We start from the raw sequence: 18,705 nt of genomic DNA, 5'->3' as shown, positions 1-18,705 counted from the left end.
GCAACAGAATACAAAGGAATTAATTATCTTGTTATAGCTTATTTACTGTGTACACTAGCCCAGAAATAAATACTTAGTGTTCATTTAACTGCAAGGTGGTGGAAATGGAACCAAATGGATCCTGATCAACAGGAAATCTCAATAAGAGATTTTGGATGTTGTATTTTGGCCTAATACTAAGACATGCTGCTCATTCCCTTCGTACAGTCCAAATTCCATAGGTTTTCACTCCGGGCCAGTGTGTCACTAGTTCAATGGGTCATATGTGGCTTGTCTTACACATGAAGGTCAGATAAGGTCCTAGCCTAGTCTTTTAAAGGGTTAATGTTTCACATCATGCGGCAACAGAGGGCAGACATAACTCTGGCTGCAGCTTGTAAACATTTCTCTGGACTATCATATACTACAATGTAAGATAGTGGAAATTTGAATAATGGCTGTTGGTGTATATAGACTGATAATAAAAATAAAACAATAACATGATCTTACTAACTAAAGTAGTAATCATTGCCCAATACATACTGCATACTGCAGTTATGGCACCTTTGTGTTTTTTACCTCAGAATGACCAGCAAGTCAACGTGGTTTCCCGTCAGCGGTGGTATCAGAACCATAGAAAGGTAGAAAGTTTAGGCGGCACGAGGAAACAAAAATAACGACACACATTAAAACAGAGTTCACAGGACAGATTCGATGGCCTCTGGCGTGGCCTCCAAGGCCTTGGCGTGGTGCGTGACGAGAGGCGAGGTCTCCTGCTCGGCCTGGGTGTTGGCCACCGACTCTACCCTGACCTCCGTCAGTTCCTCCTCGTCCATTGAGACCTCCTGCTGCCGTTTCTTCATCTCCTTCTGGTTGATGTAGTGGAGGATCCCCGCACCCAGAGCGTCGCCTTCCACGTTTACCACAGTGGTGGTTCGATCCCTGTGCGTGGGAAAAAGAGAAGGAGGTCAAAACAAAGCACGGATCTGGATGTTTTACATTTGAGTGTTTAGTTTAGCACACTTAGGAGATTCCGTGCAGAGTAACTCGGCACCTTACACACTTTCACACACTTAGTATATCCTCATATGACTGCTCAAACAAACCAACCAACATAAACACACACTCGCACGCGCACACACACACACACACACACACACCAGAGTCCTGCAACGGGCCGGGTACCCGCGGATACCCGACGGGTGCCCGCGTTTGACGGGGGAAAAATATACTTTTATAAGTTCACAGGTACGGGGACGGGCGGTACTGAACTAAACGCTGGTGGGCAACATTTTATTGTGAAAATCAGAGCACTGTTTCCGCCCGAACAACGTCACTTGTGTAACTTAACACAGCACGCCGGCATAGAGCACGCCGGTCAGTTGTCTTAACTCACAAAAACACCTTCAAATTAAAACCATCTGACAATGTAAACAACGGCACGTGCGTACAACGTGTATGCGCGTGGCTATATATGGAAAGCTCACTCCTCCGTTCTACATTTGACGTGCAGAACGAACCTGACCACTGAATGTACCGCTATTGTTGAAGGCTGCTATCTTGTGTTAAAAGCATTTCAACACACTTTTAAATTTAGTGACTGTCTGTAGGCTATTTACTGCATGTAATCACCAGTAACGGGCGGACAACGGGTCCATTATTTGATGGGCGGGCGGGTCTGGTTTGTATTTTGATATACTGTAATCACGGGTGATGGGTCGGTCTACGGATCTGAATATTGACGGGTGGGCGGGTGCGTGCGTGCGTGTTGTCAAAATTGGACTTGTACAGGACTCGGGGACACGCACGCACGCACGCACGCACGCACGCACGCACGCACGCACGCACGCACGCACGCACGCACGCACGCACGCACGCACGCACACACGCACGCACGCACGCACGCACGCACGCACGCACACACACACACACACACACACCACACACACACGCACATACGTATTATGTATGCGTGCACTGTGCTCTAATGTTTGTATGTGTGTCTGTACCTCTGTATATGTACTGTATGTGTGTACACATGTGTGCACCGCACGTGTGTGTGTGTGTGTGTGTGTGTGTGTGTGTGTGTGTGTGTGTGTGTGTGTGTGTGTGTGTGTGTGTGTGTGTGTGTGTGTGTGTGTGTGTGTGTGTGTGTGTGTGTGTGTGTGTGTGTGTGTGTCAGTTTCTACTCACACTATCCAGTCCACAGCCAGCATGAGTGACAGGTCATGGGTAGGAAGGCCAATGGCCTCCAGGATGATGGCTATGGTGATTATTCCTCCTGCAGGGATACCAGCAGCTCCAACACTGGACGCTGTGGCAGTCACTCTGGAATAACATGCACAGAATGAAGATGAATGATATTATCATTACTTACTGTTGTTGTTGTTGTTGTTGTTAGGGCTGTCACGATTATGAAATTTCACTTGATGATTAATTGTCACACAAATAATTGCGATTAACGATTGTGTTTTTGTCGTTGAGCGCCAGAACATTGCATTGGGCAGATATGGTAAATAGTAAATACCTAAATATACAAAGAAATGACTGACATATTTTAAGAAAACATTAATAGTGGAAATAGCAGATCTACAATGCAACGCGTTGTGAGCTTGTAGATCTGCTATTTGCACTTTTTTTTTTAAATTATTGAATATATGAAAATGTTTCAACATGGAAACGATTAAGACAATTATGCAAAAATTATTGCGATTATCTCAAATAATTGCGATTAGGCGATTATGTAATAATTGTGACAGGCCTAGTTGTTGTTGTTGTTGTTGTTAGCAGAGGTGGTCTTAAGTTCAAGTCTCAAACGGGTCCATTAATTTGCAATGAGGCATAGCAATAACAACAAGAGCACAGGATACACAAACATATAAGGTACAAGCAATGGAAGGAGTTGAAGTCTGTTTAGTTTATCCTATGGTTGTCTTAACCTATGACCTGAAACGAGAGAGAGACTACTAACAGAGTGAGAGACACATAAATCTCTCAGTTGTTGTGACCTAGGGTGAAAGATTTGAAAGTCAAGTGTCCTCTTGCTGTCATTGATAAACTATAAATGTGACCAGGTATTACAATACAAACACATACACGTACTCGTACAAAGGATACATAAAAGACGTGTTAGCAACACGTCAAGGTGAAACTACCAAGATTAATGGTCTCATTTTGAGTTTGCATTTAAAAGCCCCTGGTGTGCTTTAAACAAGGGGTCCACACCCCAAACCTTAATACAGTACATGTTCCAGACAAACAGGGCCCTGTGTCTTTTTAAGATACCATAACCTTCCTGGTACATGTATGTGTGTGTGTGTGTGTGTGTGTGTGTGTGTGTGTGTGTGTGTGTGTGTGTGTGTGCGTGCGTGCGTGCGTGCGTGCGTGCGTGCGTGCGTGCGTGTGTGCGCGCGTGAGTGTGTGTGTGAAAGAGAGAGAGAGAGAGAGAGTGAGAGAGAGAGAGGCCTCCAGCAGAAGACATAGATCATGGTGTGGTGTAAATGGAGACACTGAAGTTGACCCGCTGAGTTCTCCAATGTTGACTCTCCAAATTCTACTGCCTCAAAGACATGCACTGAAATGTTTATTCTGTGCATGAGATGTCTTTATTCGGCAGTGGTAATACTAACAGTAGGAGTAGCAACAATAATAGTATAGAAGTAGCAGTAATAATAGTAATAGTAGTAGTAGTAGTAGTAGTAGTAGTAGTAGTAGTAGTAGTAGTAGTAGTAGTAGTAGTAGTAGTAGTAGTAGTGGTGGTGGTGGTGGATTTGCTGCATGTCACTCCCCGAATCTCTCCCTGTTTCCTGTCTCTCGCAACTGTACTTTCGAAATAAAGGCAGAAAAGCCCCCAAAAATATAATAACCCATTTAGACCTGAGGCCGAAGTTTTCAGAAAATCTCCCAGAAATGTTCTGTTGCTAAATACATAGCATTGTTCTTCTTTTTTTTTAAAGTTTGTTTTGGTCTTTTTATGCCTTTATTGATAGTATAGTTATAGTAGGTTGACAGGAAATGGGGAGAGAGAGCTTGGGAGTGACACGCAGCAAAGGCTCTCGGGATCGGGACTCAAACCCGCAACGCGCTGTCAGGCTACATTGAGCCTCGGTGCCCGGACCGCTACGCCAGCGGTCCGGGCCATGCTTTCCCGTTTTTAAAGGTATAACAACGTATAGGCTTTCCCGGTCCTAGCGGTTAAAAAAAATAAAACACAGTAAAAACAGTAACAATTCTCCTTCCACCCCCGTCACTCACAGGATGGTGAAGATGTGCCCGGCGTTGAGCGGAAAGTTGTTGAGCTGGGCGATAAAGACGGCGGCGATGCACTGGAAGATGGCTGCCCCATCCATGTTGACGGTGGCGCCGATGGGCAGGATGAAGCGGCTGATCCGCTTGTCCACGCCGTTGTTCTCCTCCACGCACTTCATCATGGTGGGGAGGGTCGCTGAGCTGGTGGAGGGGTAGGAGAAAGGAAGGGAGTGAAAGATAGTGACAAGAGGAGAGAGGGGTGAAGAGCGGGAGAAAGACAGTGGGGAGAAAAAGAGATAATTTATGAGAGAGGGCAAAAAGGAGGGATGGGGGAAGGAGCTCACAACACGTTTCAGCACAACTTCGTTAGAACTTGCAGATGCTCTATTTTCAGTGCGAGACACCAGCGTGCAACTAAGTATAAATCAGCTGTGAAGGTCTGTGATTGTGCTATTTCCTAAGAAAGGTAACATAAAGTCTTACTGCCTTCAGCCCAGTATAATCATTTAGTCCCCTTTGTACTTGTTGCGGTATTTGCCACTGTATATTTGCACATACAGTACGTGAAATTTGACCCCTGCATTTACACATCCTAACTATTACAAACCGTGGGCACTATTAATACAGCAAAGTTCCAACTTGGACACACAATTATCACGGACCTGTCACACCCAGCATATAACCTGTTCTCACTTCTACATTCAGGAAGGTGATACCGCTGAGTTCGTGCCGAAAAGGACAGTTTCTTTCCTCCAGGCCATATGTTAAACATGAGTTGACTTTTGCACTTCTGCACAGACAGAAGAAAGTTGAAGCTCAGTTGTGAGCTTGTAGATAGCCTATTTTCGAATATCCGAAGTATAAAACAGGGCTTAATTGGTTAGTTTTGTAGCCTAATGATAATATAAATCTGTAAAGTAACTTGTAACTAAACCTGTCAAATAACTGCAGTGGAGTAAAAAGTACAATATTTCCCTTATTGCCTCTGAGATGTAGTGGAGTATAAGTATAGAAAAATGGAAAGTAAAGTAAAAGTACTTAAGTACAGTACTTGAGTACATGTTAGTTACTTTCCACTGCTGATATTCTGTCGGAAGTTCATTGACTGCTAACTTCAAAGTCATACATAAACACAAAGTTCTGGCCTAAAAAGGTGATATATTTATTTGTCTACATTCTGTCAACAGTTCATTGACTTCTCTCTTCTACGTCATACCCAGCCTGCTCAACTGTGTTCTACAGTCGTTTAGTCAGCCTGTACGTGCTGGTGTGCCTGTTTTTTTACATATTTGTTCTAAACAGTGTTTTTCAGCTGTGCGCCCCACAGCCCACTTTGACCTGTGTAAACTGATGTAGTCCACAGTACATCTCCAAAATGTAGCGGTTTAAAGTTCAAAGTGATTGCCCATGTAAATACTAACACGATTAACAACAATCTGCAAGTCTCATCGCTGAATAACGTGTGGGTATCCAGTTTTTTCAGCCAGTGACATCATGTGATGCTATGGTATAGTCAGTCTACACAGCAAAATCCCTCATGGGTCCATTTACAGGTCCATTTTCACAGAATTAACACATTTGATGCATCGTTCATTTAATGAAAGACCTACCACAGTGAAGAAAGAAGAAATCTGGTCTTGCCTTTTAATAAGAAAGCAATAAAATAAAATAAATGTTTAATTGAAAAAGTTACGCTGTGTGACTTTAAGGCCCTCCAACCCAAATCTCACTAAGGATGGTGATCGGTCGATGATCGGTTTGTCCAAACAATAATCAGCAGGTTTCATGGCAATCCATCCAGTTGCTTTTGAGATATATTATATCTTAAAAGCAACTGGATGGATTGCCATGAAACCTGCTGAGTATATTCATGCTCCATTAAGGACAAACACTAACCATTTGAATGACCCTATGACCTTTTCTCTAGCAACACTTGCAGACCATTTTTAGCCCCTCTATTGAAAGCGGGGCTCTAAGGATGGCAAAATCATTCGGTTCAAAACACATGTCTGGTTGGGTTTACGGTGCAGCATAGCCTCTAGGGGCCACTAGCAGGGCTTTTAGACTTAATAAAAAGTTAGTGTTTAAAATTCACAGCAAATTAAATAATAAATGCAACTAAATTGTACCAAATTCAGTATAACTGTACATATACAAAGACAGGAGTTGAGGTCAGTTTCCCCATTGTGATCCCTGTCTATTTAGTTAGGTGGGTCACTTTGACCTTATGGGTATTGTTTCACCTAATTGATGATTATGTTCAGCCTCTAGAGAGAGGGACTGGCAGCTAATTAGAGTACAGGGCCAGGTGTGTTTAATCAGTTGGGGCTTTAGACTGGGAGCTTAGTATGTTTGGAGCTTTTGAGGAGTGAAGAGCTACTTTATGCCTGACATAGTATAACTTGTTTTGATTGTGTTTTGGACTATATCACGAAGAGACTTTATTGTTTATTTGCAACATGGGACTGTGTTGAACAGTACTTTCTGTAACCAAGGTTATAATAAACACCCTTGAAGATGTGAAGAAGCCTCTCTGCATTCTTGCCCATGCACCACAGTGGTCACCACTTCCCAACCAGCTAAATCAATTATCCTACATTACACCCATTCTGACCACTGTTCAAATGTACTGGGCTCTGGTGTTGTTGGCCGTTATAGAGGAACAGAAATGACAAGAATGCCCCAATTTCCACGGCTGGATCACGTTTGGCAGAACTGTGCCTGAAGCCCCAAGCTGCAGTCAAGTTCCAGAAAGACTTGAGGGTGAAGCGACGGAGCAGTGCACATGCGAAACAGGACTGAAATAGTACCGTTAGGATTAGTTATCCGGGTCAGCGTGGTCTTGACTGACTGTTTACATTGGTGTGTAGTGTGTGTAGGGGTGTGTGTAGGGGTGTGTGTAGGGGTGTGTGTGTGTGTGTGTGTGTGTGTGTGTGTGTGTGTGTGTGTGTGCGTGCTTGTGTTGTTTGAACACTTCTGTGAATTATTTTGTTGATTCTTTCCACAGTTTCCCGAGCCTGATTAACCAGGTGTTCTATTATAAAGCATGCAATGAAAGCAACAAGCTGAAGCCATCTTCAGGCTGCTAAATATCCTGGTAAGCGTTGAGAGAGAGCCCCTACAGAAATAGTTTCAGTTCAACATTATAAGCAACAAGGTTAGAATGACCTTGTTGAGATTACTGTCAGTATTACTATGCCCCTAGAAGATCGTCCCAGTATAGCAATACAGTTTGGGGGGTTTGTTTACTAAGTTACCATCCTACATACTTACTTACTTACCTCCCACCCTGCCTCCGTATTTCTTATTTACCCAACAACTTAGTTACCCCCAATTTACAATAACAGTTTAGGCATTTAGCAGACACTTTTATCCAGAGCGATAGCAGGAAAACGTTCTATACTCTTACCTACTCTTACCTACTTTTACCTATTTACACACAGCTAACTCCAAACTGGATTTTGCTGTGTACCAACCAACTTACCTACCTACCTACCTACCTACAGTACCTACCTACCTACCTACCTACCTACCTACCTATGTACTACCTATATACTTAGCTAGCTTATCTACCTATTCATTTACTTACACTTGAAACCCACCAAGCGCACAAGCATAAGCGCAGACGCTGATTTTCTTCGGCTCCTTCTCACTGGCCGCGCACGCTCGCTCTACTCGCGCATGTGAAGAAGAAAAAAGTTCTGCTCCGGCCCCCGGGCGGGCACAAACCTCCACGCACAATAAACTCTGGTGGATTCCCAGCATGAAAAATCTAAAAGCTGAACTTACTTATTTACCTATACTTATTCAGTTTCCTGTCTACAGTACATCTTTCCCACCCTACCTTTCATCTGCTTTGATTGATTGATTGATTGATTGACTGACTGACTGACTGACTGACTGACTGACTGACTGTTCCTTTGTTTCTTTGTTTGATTGATTGATTGTATACTTTATTAGCAAGTTTGGGACACAGTACGGCAGTACAGTTACAAAAGCTATGCTAAAAGGATAACACAAAAAGCCCTTTGCTGTCTTAGATACTAACTTGCTTACATACTTATTCATTAACAAGTAAACTGAGTCTGAGTTGAGGAAGAGAAGGATGACGTGTCTGTACCTGGAGCAGGTGGCGAAGGCGGTGGTGAAGGGCGTGATGAGTCCCGACAGGAAGCTGAATGGATTCTGCCTGGTGAAGCCGAAGTATATGAGAGGCAGGACGATGCCTCCGTGGATGATGTGACCCAGGATGGAGGTGAAGATGTACTTCCCCAGGCTGGTGACCAGGAGAACCACGTCCTCCATCTCCACGATCTTACTGCCCACCAGGAACATGATGCCCACGGGAACGTACCTGACAGCGGAGGCACGTCGGTTAGGAGCTTTCTCAAGTATTTTGAGAGAGAGAAAGAGATCGGGGAAGGGTGAAATCCCAAAACGGATATAAAGAAGATATGATCAATATTTTGTAATAATTTGCCGTGTGTGTGTGTGTGTGTGTGTGTGAGTGTGTGTGTGTGTGTGTGTGAGTGTGTGTGAGTGTGTGTGAGAGTGTGTGTGAGAGTGCGAGTGTGTGTGTGAGAGAGAGAGAGAGAGAGAGAGAGAGAGAGAGAGAGAGAGAGAGAGAGAGAGAGAGAGAGATACAGATACAATAGAGAGAGAGTGCATGTGTGTGAACCTGTGCATGGGCATGCATGTGAGCCACTCACCACATGATCCACGACACCAGGACCATGGTGGCTTCGTTGAAGGCGTTGAAGAAGCGGATAAGCTCCTCCCCCTCGTCTCCCAGCTTCCTCAGCGCCACGCCAAACACCATGGCGAACAACACCAGACCCAGTATGTTCATACCATCTGGCTCTGTACCGACCGGCACCTGGAGGACACAACATAATAACAATACAAATTATAATAAAGGTGCAATACGTTTTTTTTTTTTTTTTTTCAGGGACCCCCTGGAACCCCCAAAACGACCCCTGGGACTCCCCGGACCCCACTTTGAGATCCATTGGGTTAGAGGAACCAGACAAGGGGTTTAGTGGATGACATGATGTGAGACCAGAGAGGACAGGAACAAGCCCCGACTGAGTCCCTTATTGTCCTGAGCTGTCCCAGTGTACGCTAGCTTCATCCCTCCATCCCCAGCTAACATCCCATGACAGCCTGTACTGTTAGTCGTGTACATAAGAGTCAGTGCACAAGAATGAACGGCACAAGCTGCTGCCTCGTTCTAGGTCAATGGATGGTCACGAATGACAGTATTAGATTTTATAGGGATACTAATGGTCCAATGTAGCAATGCTCATTGCTCATTGCTCAATTCGTGTAATGTGCCAACTTCACCGTGACAAATTTCTCTTATGTGCAAACATACCTGCCAATTCAAACAAGCCCAATCAAACAGCTGCCCATAGACCTTTTTCATGGCAGTCATATTGACATGAAATAGCAGGGTTAACAGTAACACAGGTGTTACCTATCATCCCAATTAAGGTTCCATAGTGTAGCGAGACTATCCAGTAAGCCAACAGGCACAATAGCAGCACCCTGAGTCTGTTTACACAACGAATTCACCTGTATCGTAGTAGTAGTAGTAGGTCGGGGAGGCTTATTGTCGGTATCAGCCAGAGCACAGTGCGCTAGAACCCTGGGAGATGGATTGCTGAGGTGGAGCGCAACTCCTACCATCAGCTCCCACTACTTACCGCACGACTTGCCACACCCAAGCCGTGCTGCTCATTCGCCCATCAAGTCCTAGTTCAGATAGTGCAAATAGCCGAAATACAAACTCATTATATGGACAATTTTAAGGTTTATTTTTGTTTGTTCTGGAAATCTTTAGAAAAATGTTTTTATTTAAGACCATGAATAAATAAATAAAGCAGGACATTTACTTGACTCTTAAAAACAGGTCCGAGACTCAATGTTTGGGGAACACTGTTCTAACAAACACATCACATCCTCATGCCCAGTCCACCCTCCGCCATGTCTGAGTGCACCGGGACAAAGGTCCAGTGGTAATTTTGGAACGGGTGCCCAGTCCTGCACTGGACGCGCAGCCGGCTGGGCAGCACCTCACACAGACAGACAGACAGCGCCCGACGGCCGGCACACTGTCAGATTAATAAAACAACAATGCTGATGTAACTTGATGTAACATTTGTTGCAACAAATAGTGTTTTAAATGCATAGATTACACAGATTATCAAGATGTTCCACGTTCTCTTCACTATACAATTCCTGGTTGAGGTGCATTCACATGACATCAGGTACAACATGTATATTATTCTGAGCAACGTGATTCAATATTAATATTAATGTGATGGGGAGGTACATGGTCTTCTTGACACGTCAGAAGTCCTGTCTGTTTCTATTCGTTCATTTGCCAGATAAAATTGCAGTTTACAAAAAGAAACTGAAAATACAAAGGCAAGACATCCTTGCACATTTAACCACATCGGGTGGTCTAGACTAGAGGAGTAATGTCGACTCCATAGACTCATCTTACTGTACAACTGGGTCATTGTTTTCCTCTTGATTAGACGAAGGATTCCTTGCCAATTACTTAATCATCAGCATATTAACGCAATCTTATTGATATGGACTCTGGCAAATGTTACTCTATCCTATTTTTTCATACAACCAAGTTCACTCTCACTTAAACAGCAGCCCTTACAAACCCTCATCCGGCACTTTAAGTGTTTTTCATCTATTTACTTTAAGGTTATGCAACGCCAACCTATAGTGCTACACTACAGGTATATTGATTCCACAGGCAGTGCAAAGATGAAGATTTAAACCCCTCCTAAAACGGCATTTGGCTGAAAGTGACACTCCATTGTCCCCCACTGACATGCCCAGTCACCCTCATTGAATCAACCTGCTAGTCCACCTGGTGTTAAGAGTTGATGTGTGATTTCAAACCACAACCCTGTATGCAATTTGGTGAGAAACTCAGGAGGAAAAACAGAGATAAAATTAGCTGGAGGACTTTAAAGAATACTTCACCCAAAAAAAATAATTTTTTTTCTATCAATTAATCAGCCCATGAAGCCTTCTCGCATTTCTGAGCCAATAATCCAATATTTGACTAATTGAAGTTAATAGGAGACAAATCTTAACCGGAGCAAAACCACATTTGAAACATTGTTTTTGAACCTGTATCATCATCAGCAGGCTCATCAGTGATTACATTGTGAGTTTATTCTTTTATATAGTTTGGTCTCCTACAGCAGCTGAGTCCCCAATTATTGAATTATTGGCTCAGGAATACGACAAAAACAAAAGGATCTCCATGAATTTAAGTCATTTTTTGGGTGAAGTATTACTTAAATCAACTATCTCCCTACAAACCCTCACTGGTGTTCCTCATCCATTACCACCGCCCACAACGTGCTTATTCAGTGTATTAGTACCCATGAGTGACTGCACACACTGCCTCTCCTCTGTCTATTTACACACTTTTCACGCCATGTCCTTAATAACCTTGTTCTAATGCTCTACCAAGCGGACAACAAGGTAGGGAACAGACCACAGGACAAACACAAGCTGTCCAAGGGGCTACACTGTTAGTAACTGTCCCTTTTCGCAATTGCATAATGTATTTATGTATTCTTTTGTATTTCATATCTATTAAGAGTGGGAAAAGTCATACAATTCACACATTTCATTTACTGTGCACATTTATAATATAACTATGCACAAGTAAAGAAAAGGAGTTTCCAGGGACCAAAACTTGTTCAAACACTTGCCGATCCACTGATCAGTCTTACCCAAATATGGAGTTCCACACTGAGGTCATCAATATAAAGTCATCATCATGACATCACCAGAGATCTACAGGGAAGCTACATTGTAAGCGAGACAGGGTCTAATAACAGTTAGACCCCCCCCGTCTTGTGTAATGATTATGTACTGTATCTGTCTCTTGCATGTAAACATTACTTAATGTACAGAGGGTCTGTTGTGATGTGTGCGGTGCGTACGTATTTACGTGCGGGCGTAAGTGCGCGTGTGTGAGTGATTTCACAATCAAATGTTTGATGTACGGTATGTTGTGGGCAGGTTCTGTTCAGTTCCATACCTTTTGGTAAAGCGTGGTTCCATTGGTATCGTTTCCCACGGCAACCATCTTGTAGTCCGTGGCGTACTGTATCATGAAAGACAAAGAAAGGGACCAAACAGGACATCAGTTTTATGTAGTTTCAATCTGCAAACATCCTCCATTTGAGCACAAATCAACACCACATTTACATTTGCCAGGCATGCTCTTCACTCAGTAGAACGAAAGAAATGGCTGTAATAAAGAGCAGATATATACTGTATACAGTATATTTAAATATATATAGATATGTTTTAATATATAAAACAATATTTCTAAACATTACAAATTTAAACATTTAAATTAAAGGAATTATGCTTGGTACTCTGCGTGTCTGTCTTTCTACTGTGACTCGAGTGCCCAAGATATAGTCAGACAGACAGAGACATCCTGCTGTGCCTCTATGCCAATCTGTTGAATGGGAAATTGCAGGGAGGGAAGTTCAGTATTTGGGCATGCAAGGAAACACACAGAATATGTAAATATGGAAATGACAAGACACTCGCATGCAGAGATAACAGTGTGGATCACCGTTATTGTCCACTTTTCCAGTTACACTCACACTATTTCTGTTCTATCTATCTCACTCCTTATGAAGACACAGATCATAGTCACATGACGAACAACATGCAATACAACCATGATATACATGCCAGAGGAAGGGCCTTTTTAATGATCCCTGAAACAGCCATATGTCATCTTATATAAATATACCCTCTTTTCACCAGTCTTGGTCTCATCCAATGCTGTAATCCTGCCAGCGGAATCTACCACTATATAGAATTGGGGGGAGGCAGTGAACTCTTTGGCCTATGTGAACTTTGGCACTTGATTGCTCCATTCTATATAAGAGTCCACTCTGAGGTACTTAGTATGTGAGCATTCATGTGTTTCTATGCCTCCATGTGTATATCTGAATAGTGTGTGCGTGTGTGTGTGTGTGTGTGTGTGTGTGTGTGTGTGTGTGTGTGTGTGTGTGTGTGTGTGTGTGTGTGTGTGTGTGTGTGTGTGTGTACGTACTTCAGTGTGTACAAGCTTGAGTTCACTCCTCATGGGCATAACCACGTACGTCCATGTCACCAAATATTGAACTTTCCTGCCCCCCACTCCACACACACACACACACACACACACACACACACACACACACACACACACACACACACACACACACACACACACACACACACACACACACACACACACACACACACACACACACACACACACACACACACTCCTACCGCCTATTTCAGCCTCAACAGACACTTGTGTAATTCTTAGAACCAGCGTCCGTGGTTTCACCAAGCAGCCAGGCGGGAGCTGGTTGCTAGGCTGGCTGGAATGGAACGGGTCCCCCATGCTAACAATTGGGGAGGGGGAAACAGAGGGAGACATTTGGACAGGCGGGTGGGTGGCTGGAGGGTAGCAGTCTTTATTTGGAGACGCTCTTCATTAAGAGATATTACGATGCACTTGCAACTACAGCTAGAATTTAAGACAACTGTGAATTAAGTTGTGGTGGTGCAGGGTCTAATGGCCAGAGTTCAGAATGGAGCTGCATCGAGTATAAAACAGTTTTGTTCCCCAGAGAACTTTGTTCGTTTCAGCAAGACCTGCCTGCCAAATTGACTTTGTTTAGAGTTTGCTGACAGCTTAAGTCTGTTGTGTTTTGGTAGCACAAATCCTCATGAACTACTACAGGGGCTCCCAAACCTTTCCATGCCAAGGAGGACCCACAAATAGCCATACCCTCTGGCTGCAGCCCCCCTTGTGAAATGGCTTTTTTTTTGGGGAACTTTTTGGAAAGTCTTTTCAAACATTTTTGTCAAGCATCTTATGACACAACATAGAAGACCAGACAGAAAAAATTACTAATGACTGATAAATAGATTCTTAATTAAATATTTCTCAAAGCCACACATATATATTTGAAGTACAAATTAAATTCAGACCATGTGAACTCTACCGGTATTAATCATAAAATAAATAAATAAATACATTATTAACCCATCTATTATTAGGTTATGGATAGGCACTTTTCTTTTGGTTAAGGTTAGGTACTGTTTATTTGGTTAAGATTAGGGTCATGGTTAAGAATCAAACAGACTGAGTAGAAACAAATTGTATAATTTTATCATGAGCAATAGTGAGGACCAATTATATGAAGATGAAAACGGGTGAAGTCATCCTTTAATGTCAAAACTGCTGGTTTGAGCTCAGATCGACTGCATGAATCAAAATATTGCTGTAATGATAAATGTCGAATTTGAAGTTTTCCTGAGACGTCACCTAAATCAAATATTGACTTATTTCCGGTAGAGCCCAAGCGATATATTGTTTGCCTGATGTGTGTCTACATCAATATTATATTGGACTATCACAGATAAAACCACAAAACCCAATATTGGTTGGGCTCTAATTTCCGGTTTGGACAAACTCACAGCTTGGCATGAGATCAGGTTGGAGTGGAGTAAACTGGTGTAACTTACAGAACGGAAAGCAGCAGCCACCAAGTTAGCTGGGAACAAATTCCTGAACAGCAAATAAGAAGGGAAGAGAAAAAAACAAGGGAAAAGTCACAGAGAAAAGTTACAAAAACGTGACACTCAATAACAATTGCAACTTTTGACTGTCTCAGACCCTAAGGCAGCTGATAAGCACTGAGAAATCCTCTAGTAATGTCTAATCCATTCAAATCCCTGAGCAAACCTCCAAGATTCCCAAAGCCTACACAGTGTGCTGACCAACCCCTTTAGAATGATAAATTGGCTACAGCAATAGCTGGCCATGAAACTGCTCTGTGCACTTTGGATTTATTCCCAGGATCCTCCACTTGGATTTTTGGCACCCTCAAACTCTCTGACAGAATGAGATTTGAGCAGCTGTGTCTGCATTGACCCTCCACTCTTCAGTCCATACTCCATAGTTGACTAAAACAGACTGACTAGGTCCCAGATACACATCTGTGCAGTGTGGCATAGAGGTATCCAATATGCCATTAGGAGCCAAGAGCAATGCAGGATTTCCCTCCAACTGAACACTGCACCAGCTGATTTCAGTAGTTAGGTGACCGCCCGCCCCCTTCTCTCTTGTTGAAGGACTGGTAATAAATTAAATCAGCCAGTGTTTTTTTTTCTCTTTAATGAAGACTGTCACACTCTTGGCAAGACCACGGAAACCCAAGGGGATGCAGATTTGTATTGCAACGGTGCAACCATACAATGACTCTGAGTCAGAGCCACTGTATGGTTGCACCGTTGCAATAAAAATCTGTCTCTGACTCGTTTGCAAGGGAGAGAGTAGTGGAGTAGTGAATGAGTGAAGGATCTCGGACATGGCCCATGTGATTCCATGGCTGTTTAGAATTAAGCAATATTACACGAGAGGGAGTGCTTTACCATGATTAACAGTGATGTGGTCGGGAACGAGGCGGAGAAACGCAAGCATCACTGAAGCCCCCCTAGTTGACGGTATGGTAATAGATTATATTATACTGATAGTCATTGTAGAAGCACTCCCTTGTGCATTTGCACTGACTCCTGTCTAAGACTCCTATCACATGACAGGGGATCAGGAGGATTAATCTACTGGGAAACTAGAATTGTGAGCCAAGCCAATGTGGTTTTCCCACAAGGCCCTATGGGTACTGGAGCTGCATGGAATTTTAGTCCTCATGGACCTTGAGTATTTATCAATATTTATCAAATACCACTAGACTCATTGTGTCATTCATTACAGGACCATTGGCGGTCTGCATTTGTAGCCCATTGACTATGAGTCATGGACCGTATACTTGACATTAATGCCGGCCATTTCCCACAGCATATCGTAGTTTTGAATTTTGATTAATACATCAAGAAAATATTGATTGATGTATGAATTTAATTCAAACATCCATGACTTAACCATGCAGCGAGCTAGGTTTAGCCAAACTTTACTTAATTATTCAGTTATTTGAGGTATTTTTTTAATGACTGCAGGGAAATATAAAATAAACATATACTGTACACAAACTCCAAATCCAGTGTGGGACCTTTAATTAAATGTTAGTATAAAGTATTTTGTAATTAATACATATCTTAAGTTCTTATTTACATTCTCAAGTTAAAGGTGCTTCCCACGTGATTGCTTTGTTTTGTTTTGTAAAATATGCTCAATATTCTGACAGTAATCATATACGTATAGAGTGTCTGTTCAATAACAGAGGTCTCCCTGTCTCTCCAGCTCTTTAGTAAACAGAAAATATTTTTTCAATTTGGGATAGCAATTTCATCCAATCAGGAGAGAGAACTCATTCAGGATAAAAGAGGAGACAACAAATAAATGAGGAGACAAAATTGGAACTGTAACACAAGCTGATAAATCATCTTTGTGGGGTTCTCTCTCCTGATTATAGATGACATTTATAACATACCTTTTTATTATAGAGCTGGAGAGACGGGGAGACCCCTGTTACTGGACAAACCCTCTAGCAATGATTACAGTCAGAATATAGAGCTTTAACTTTTTAACAAAATACATTTTGTTTTAACCAAAACATTTTACTATTATAGTACACAGCACTGCAGTAGCACACAGCATGGTTATATCATGTGCTGGCCAGCCAGTAATTCAGGGAGAAAGGGGGAGGGCAGAGGGCAGAGGGGGAGGGCAGAGGGCAGAGGGGGAGGGTTGGGGTAAGAGAGTGTCCATGTGTAGCCTATAATTGTACTTGTAGACGTTGATCCTGAATACACTGCATTAGAGAGAGCTCTCCCCTTTAAATGCATGTCATACAGTCTATGCCACTCTGGCAGACCGGGCATGCGCCGAAGCATCCATGTGTGTACAACCACTAACCTATATTCTATAGCCCGAGGAGGAGAGACGCATGTGTATGATGTGCTATGTAAACATGCTCTATCACTTAACAAGTGAAGCTTCTACAAATGTAAAGATTAGTTTTCAATTCCGAACTAATTTCAATACTAGTAGGCCTATCAGGTCTATTAAAACGAGTATAGGCCTATCTCGTAAAACCTACAGACCCTCTCCGTGCCACCCATGGTGTTCATGCATGGCATGCTGTGTTTCTAAACCTGTGGGTTGATTTTGGGGGGTCCTCAGATGACAGTGAAGTGACAATTTAAGGACTTATAAAGAAAGAAAAGAAAAAGACCTACTGCATCAAAAGTAGCCTAATCAACAAACTCGCAACAAAAAACTGGTCAAACATTGGCAAAATTGTCAAATAATATAAGAAAGAGGCAAACATTTTGAAAATAGCAGATCTACAAGTTCACAACACCTCAACACGAGGCATTGTGATCTTGTAGATCTGCTATTTTCGCAATATTTACCTGTAGAACCGAGTCAAACTACATTCCGTGCTTGTCAGGGTGGGGATCCCAGTTCAAATATGATTCTTTTGGAGGGTCGCGGCCTGAAAAGGTTGAACCACTGCTCTAGCGGCTAGCCTTCACACACATGTTGCTCAAGTCTTTAAATGCCCTTTAATGAAAAAGGAAAGAAAGACAGAAATATTAGGCTATATTCATCATCATCATCATATTAGGGACATTACCTTGCCAGGTCTAAAAACGAGTCAGCGGTCTCCTTGTTCGTGTTGAGCGTCTCCAAGCCCAAGTTGTTGGAGTTCAGGCCACCTGCGCCCACCCCGGGCTGGATGAGCAACGCCAGCGTCACGCCGATGCCCGAGGCGATCAGGGTGGTCACCAAGAAGTAGGCGACGGCGATGCCCCCCAGCTTCCCCAGGGAGCGGGTGTCCAGGCTGGCGGCGCCGGAGACCAGGCTGCACACCACCAGGGGCAGGATGATCATCTTCAGCATCCTCAGCAGCATCTCGCCGGGGAAGGCGAAGTAAGTCATCTGCGCCCTGGTGAGGTTCATGTTGCGGACCATCATGCCCAGCCCGACGCCCACCAGGACCCCCGACACCGTCAGGATCACCATCAGGTTCCGCTTGAGGAACGCCATCAACTTGGCGTTGAAGCTTTTTTTCTTCTTCTCGTATTCTTCTCCCGGCTTCTCCGACATGATGCGATCAGTGGACGTGGAGTTTGGCATGGCGTGCCCGTTGATGTCGATCTTGTTCTCCATCTTTCTCGTGCAAAAAAAATGTTAACAGTGTGTGTGTCTGTGTGAGTAGAACCGTGGGCTTCGTGTCGCGGGCTGCAGCAGCGTGGGTGTGGGTGTGCGGGCTGACTGGAGGAACACTCCTGCTGCTGTCAAAAGCAACGTGCGTCTCTCTGCCAATGGAGAAAGAGCGGCAAGACATTAAAGGTAGACTCTAGATCCCATTCACTGAAGAGATGATCGCTAGATGATTGGCCGGTTGGTTGTCAGGGAGACAGTAGCTACAATTCAATTCAATT

At 43.3% G+C, this 18,705-nt stretch overlaps 1 protein-coding gene across 1 annotated transcript; it reads right to left on the bottom strand.

Moving 5' to 3' along the window:
• Window positions 1–677: 677 nt before the first annotated feature.
• Window positions 678–18,430, bottom strand: slc1a4 (solute carrier family 1 member 4; the record flags this gene model as incomplete). Its single annotated transcript, XM_080448734.1, has 8 exons — window positions 678–921; window positions 2,173–2,307; window positions 4,234–4,428; window positions 8,348–8,581; window positions 8,937–9,103; window positions 12,311–12,376; window positions 14,821–14,863; window positions 17,895–18,430. 8 exons carry the CDS (start codon window positions 18,428–18,430, stop codon window positions 678–680), a joined length of 1,620 nt encoding a protein of 539 aa, XP_080304860.1.
• Window positions 18,431–18,705: the final 275 nt, after the last annotated feature.

This window comes from Gymnoscopelus braueri, assembly GCF_963280865.1.
Source record: "Gymnoscopelus braueri genome assembly, chromosome: 14".
Lineage (NCBI taxonomy): Eukaryota > Metazoa > Chordata > Actinopteri > Myctophiformes > Myctophidae > Gymnoscopelus > Gymnoscopelus braueri.
Note: the sequence above shows the minus strand (reverse complement) of the source record. Positions and strands in the feature narration are given on the sequence as shown.